This window comes from Python bivittatus, unplaced genomic scaffold (genome assembly GCF_059951505.1).
Source record: "Python bivittatus isolate LINGU-HERP-01145 unplaced genomic scaffold, Pbiv_v1 ctg000480_np1212, whole genome shotgun sequence".
NCBI classification, from domain to species: Eukaryota; Metazoa; Chordata; class Lepidosauria; order Squamata; family Pythonidae; genus Python; species Python bivittatus.
The window spans coordinates 6,832,152-6,838,151 of NW_028277075.1; the positions used below are offsets into that span (position 1 = coordinate 6,832,152).

The 6,000-nt window shown below is 42.3% G+C and overlaps 1 protein-coding gene across 1 annotated transcript in view; it reads right to left on the reverse strand.

Annotated features, from left to right (window-relative positions):
* Positions 1 to 3,046, reverse strand: part of TSHR (thyroid stimulating hormone receptor) — a 50,591-nt gene extending 47,545 nt beyond the window's left edge. Inside the window, exon 1 of the mRNA XM_007432744.2 lies at positions 2,871 to 3,046. Within this exon, the coding sequence (XP_007432806.1) occupies positions 2,871 to 3,046 (176 nt within the window). The remainder of the gene's footprint in view (positions 1 to 2,870) is intronic.
* Between the last annotated feature and the right edge of the window lie 2,954 nt (positions 3,047 to 6,000).

The following is a 6,000-nucleotide window of genomic DNA, read 5'->3' on the forward strand; positions in this document are numbered from 1 at the left end:
CTATGAGCAACTGGTGTTTTGAGCCTCTGGTGTTGTTCCCAAAGACCTTCTGAGCTGGCTCATGTACTGGCCCATATGGTCCTGTAGCTGGGCAGCTATGATGCCTACTAGAACTTTCCATGTTGTGGGGAGGCAGGTTATTGGATGGTAGTTGGATGGTACTGTTCCCTTGTGGGGGTCATTCATGATCAGCACTGTCCTTCCTTGTGTTAGCCAGTCTGGGTGGGAGCCTGCTGCTAGCAGCAGGTTCATCTCAGCTGCTAGGCATTCATGCACTGCTGTTAGTTTTTTAGCCAGTAGGTGTGGATCATGTCTGGGCCAGGTGCTGTCCTGCTCTTCATATTCTTGACCTGCTGTTGGATGTCTGCTACTGTGATGGTGACTGGTTCCTGTTTTGGGAGACTGCTGTGGTCTGTTTTCAGGTCCTGCAGCCACTTTGCACTGGTGTTATGTGTCTTCTCTTTCTCCCATATGTTCTTCCAACACTGTTCAGTTTTTGGTGTTGGTGGCTCTGCTGTTGCTGTGTTGTTGCACTGCAGTTGGGAGTACACCTTGGATGGTTCTTTGGAGAATAGGGCATTTATCTTCTTGGTCTTTGCTTCTCTAGTACATCTCCTTAGCTGGTAGCCAGTGCTGTGAGCCTTTGTTTAGCAGTCTCTAAGGCTTCAGATGGAGTCAGACTGTTGTATTTTTTCAGTAGCCAAGTCTTATCCTTAATCTCCACCCTTCTGTAGTTCCATCAGCTGACTAACTTCTCTCCGAGTTGCCTTGATCTTAGCCTCTAACCTCATTTTCCAGGGGGGTTATGTATGCTGTTCTTCTTGATCATGTAGCCAAGCATCTCCAGGATTACAGTGGCTGTAGCATATACCGGTTCATTGGTTTGAGTTATGGTGGTAGTAGGGATTGTCATGAGGGATCTATTGGCATCCTCTAGCATACTATCTGATGGTACTTCTCCACTGAGACTTGGTATTTGGTCTTGAGGGTTGACTGTAGCTAGTTTATCCATGATCTTATGCCTCATATCAGCTGCTGTGCTCTGTAATGGAGGGGGTGGCAGTGACGTTCAGTTTCAGCTGCACATCCAGTTGTTCTTCCAGGTCTTCTTGGGTCCGGGATGTAATGTGTAGTTAGTCTATCTCAAGTTGTGAGAGCAGCTTCCTCTTTACTATGTTGAAGTTTTGAGTAACTAGCTGTTTCTCAATTAGTGTGGATGCAGATCTTTTGTCCATCCATAGTTCCCTCATGTTTCACATATCCCCTCTCATTAGGTCTACTGTTGTAGTAGCTGTCCATCAATTCCAGGTGCTCTCGACTCATCCATATATGTTTTGTTCCAGTAGCCCACTTATTGTCAGATTGTCCTGGTTCTCCAACATCTTACATGGACCTTGTTAATCTGGGTGATGTCTGAGCCAGCATGACTCTCTTAGTTCATGTGACTCTCATATCTGAGGTAGACAGGTGATGCAGTAGGGGGTCTTTGCCCAAGGACCCCTACTGATAAGATAGGTACCAGCTGGGATTCAAACCCTGGTCTCCCACATCAAAGGGTGGTGTTCTAACCACTATGCTATCCAGCACTTCCAGTGTGTGTGTGTGTGTGTGTGTGTGTGTGTGTGTGTATCCTAGAACCCTTGATCTAGAGGCAAAGTGATGATCATTATGAATACCAGCACCCCTGGGGGATGGGGCTTCCAAATGTCAGCTGACAAGCACCATCCTTTGTGCTGTACCTTAAAAAAATTGCTATGCATGCCCCTGGAGCCTGTGTTCAAGTGAACTTTTTTTCCCCTTTAATCTCTCACAGAACCCTATCAAGTTCTCACAGAACATGGGGCTCCACAGAACACAGCTTGAAAAACCCAATGCTAGTTGAACAGACTGCCTTGGAAAATTGTGGACTTCCTTTTCTGAACTCATTTAAACAGGGCTATGCAGCCAAATACCAAAATGGGAAAGTTGCATTCTGCTTTGAGAAGGTTCTTGATCTAAATCAGCTTTCAGATATGTAAACCATAACTCCATGATAGTTGGGATTCTGGGAACTGAAATCCTCACATCAAGAACGTGCCCAGGTTGGGACAGTTTACATTGTTATACTATTTCAGAATGCAGTCGGTGTCACATGAGTGAGTACCAGCCTTTTTGTGTGCTTGTTTAAAAGACTGAATAGGGATTTGTGCAAATAGAGATGTTATACAATTGTTAAACCTGTAACTAGAGGTCGTCTATCCTCATGCATCTGCCAACTTGCTGGAATCCATGTGTAGAGTCAGCAACTGCTTTGAAGATTTTCCAGTGTGGTGCAGACAGTTAGCTTTATTGTTAGCTTTACTGTTTGTGGCAGCAGATCAACTTAAAATTGCAGTCAAAACTGTCAGATGATAGGACCAATTAGCTCAATGAGCATTCTCATATTTCCGTTAGGGCTAACAGGTTGGATTCAGTTCCAAGAGATGAAGCATTGTCTGTAACTCATGAAAGCAGCTGCATTTATGGAGGTGCAGACAAGTACTAGGTTCTTGTCCCCAAATTTCACTTACTGTCTCCCTCAAGCTGCAACTTGCATTGGCTTTAAAACTGAGATGGTGGAGGAGGGATCATCCAGAAAATCAAATGAAGGAGAAAGGATTAACCTACTCCAACGTGATCAAGATCTGGATTGGGGATGGTAGCATAGCTGTTGGTAGGCAAAAAGTATGACAAACATGCAACTGATAAAAAATATGCTAAAACTCACAGGTAGCTTAAGTCAAAGCATGTTGAACATTGCAGCATTCTTAAAATACGGGTTAACAAGCCTCATTTAATACAGTCACTAGGCTGGATTCACACTGTGCTGAGGATTGTATTCATGTACTCACAATGTCTGTGTGCTCTGTGGGAATGTAGGGATGAAACTGATCTCTGTACAAGTTATTTTGTAGTGTCCCCAGTCAGAGCAATCACACAAGGATGAAGGGCACACTTCTGTGCCTCTACTTCTCTGACCCAATTCCAGCAGAAGCAGCAGCTGAAGGAACTTGGGTAACCACAACATCTTCCTGAGTCTACTGCTGCAGCAGCTTCATTGCCGTGTGTAATCTTTTGCACCAGAAAGAGGAGAGGGGCTAATTAAGTTCCTTTCCCTGGGAACAGAACAGAAGAAAATTGGAATCTCCTGAGAAATGTCCCTTTTACCTAGTTATTCCCCCCTTCCCCTAAGTGTAAAAGCAAAAATATTGGTTAGAAAAAAAAGAAAAAGAAAGAAAGCTATGTACAAAAATAGGCTATTCAGCTACCCATCAACACCATGCTGAAATTGCTTTTTTTAAAAATTTCAGTATGTCTGCATATTAATTTGTCCATTAAAGTAAGATGAAAACAATAAAAAATATGCCAGAGCATCCCAGAGTAAGGTCTGGGCCACCTCAAATCCCACAGTAAGTATCTACCACACTGGCTTTGTGGAAGCATGTTCCTCTCTGACCAAATAAGGGCCTTCCAGAATGCTGGCCAAGGCTTCTTCATGTTGTAGCATGAAACATTCATAGGGCATTAGGCTGTCTACCATGCCTTGAACTTTTTGTTTTTTATGGTATGTCTTCTTTGGCACATTTTCCACAAATCTGATCTGAAAGACTTACTTACTTTTTCAAGAATGAAAAAAGGAGTTTAGAATTACACTGTTACATTGTCCAAGAAAAAGTAAAGTAATTTAGTTGTACTGATTTGACATTATATTATGACACCAGCCATATAAAATGGTTGGCATACAGATGATCAAGTAGCTAGGAAATGTATAAAAGAGTATTTGAGTTGTGGATTAAATCCTTTGCTTTGGATGAAGAAAGCTGATGGAAAAAAATAAACAAAATGCAATAATTTATTTTCAAGTATTTTGCAAGCATTGTTTGCAATGCTTCCAAAATACTGAAGTAAGCATTTGCAATACTGAAGCAAGCATTGCTTATTTTCAAGTTCAAGGCTTTGGGTATTAGATAATCTGAGAAATTCTGAACATTTGAAAAAAGCATGAGTTCTACCATTCTAAGGAAACCTGATTATGATAACATTTTCTCATATGGATGAAGATTTAATGAAATGTGAAACAGAGATCTAAGCTGGTTTGAATATGTGCAGATAAGACATCTAACAACATTGTTAGCAAACATTAGAATAAAACAAAAAAAAATGAATGCAAAGATGCAGTTGTTTAGAACAAAATATAAACTGTCCAAAATATATAACTGATTATAAAAAAAATAAAATTTCATCTACAAGTTAATAATATAAATAATTGAGTGACCTTAAAAGTAGTCTAAGCACTTCTGAAAACCAGAAATATTTCTGGAAAGAAAATCAGTCACCAATTTTCTATATGCATAAATATAGGAAGGAAGTTTTACATATTAAGAGAGAAGAGATGTGGGATTTCCAACAAGCTAAAAATAATGAATATAAATTATAGCCCAATCTGTTGAAGATATAAATCTCAAGTAGATTTTCCTATTCACTTATAGTGGACATTTTCAAAAAAAGAATATATTTTGTGACAAATCAAATACTGAGTTTTCTAATTTTTTAACTAATATTAGACTATTATTAGTCAACATAGGGAAACAATTTCTTACATGCCTGTTGTATCTAGGATAGCCTAAAGGGGGGGGGGCAGTTTAAAAAGAAAGATTGTCCAACCTTTGCATCCATTCATTACTTGTAAGGACAATCACATTTGTTGACAACAATGAAAAGAGATAAAAACTGGGCATATTTCACTAGAAATACTATCTGCTAATTTTTTTTAAAAAAAAAAATAGGGACACGATTGTAGATTTTTACAAATATGTGTATTTGGCATGGTGGAACATTTACAGAGCAATCCTATGCAGTCTTATTCAAGCTGTAAATGTTACAGTGAACTGTGAGATTTAAACATAGGTTCGCTGCCAAAAGTTATCAATGCATATACAATGTGCATTTCAACGTTAACAATAATCAAGGGGAAAAACCTCTACAGCTTTTCCAACACAACTGAGAAGATAGCAAAGTCTCCCCCCCCCCCCCGACCCCGGTTTAGGACCCACTTTTCTACAATCCAGCAGAAAGTCCTGCTTTCTCCTCATTCCTTCCCAATGTGTAATGGGCTCTATCCTAATTTGTCTGGGAATTCTGAAAATGGCAGCCCCAACATACATTTGAACAGACCTCATCAAAAACTAAGTTCAGCCGGGCATGTCACAGCAAGGGATGTTCCAGGGCGCCTTTTGTTTCTTTTACTAAGGCTTGTAAGCAGCATTCATCCTTGCTCAACAGTTGGACGTTCATCAGGTGGCACTTCCTTCCCTCAGGGAGATGAAAACTGAAGACATCTGCCAGGCTGAATTTCCACCTGCTGCCATTTGGGCCCCTTGAAACCATCTTCCCCCAACCCTATCAGCCATACCTGGATCCTTGAGGGGGGTAGCAACTCTTAATATGGAAACTTTCCTAGCACCCCCTTGGTAGCCTTCAGGAGCTCTGCTTTAAGAGGTAGACGCCTCCCCCCGCCCGTCTCCTCAGGCACCCCGCCTGCGTCCACTTTGCTCCTCACCGTGACTCCCAACTTTGTGAAGTTGGTCGCTGCCAAGGAAGACGATCGCCTTTCCCGTCTTCTTCTCCCGCCCAGCGCCTACTGAATACTCGGCCCGAAGCTGCGGAGAGCCCTCCAAAAGTCCCATCGGGGATGGAGGGTGAGGCGCCGCCACTTGCCCGAGCGGCAGGTAGCGAAGGGACCTTCGGCAGAAGCCCGCCGCGCGGCACCCGATCGCTCCATCAGTCCCGGCAGAGTCTTCGAGGCTGGACGTCGGTTGCCATCTAGTGGCGACCGGCCAGATCGCGCCGAGCCGAAGGCTTTCGCCCGAGAAATGAGTGACGTCGCGCGTAGCGCACCTGGTTATCTGTTCAGTTTAGTTCAGCATTAATTATTGGTCAAAAACACCCATTTATATCCCGCTTCTTTAATTCTTAGCGTAG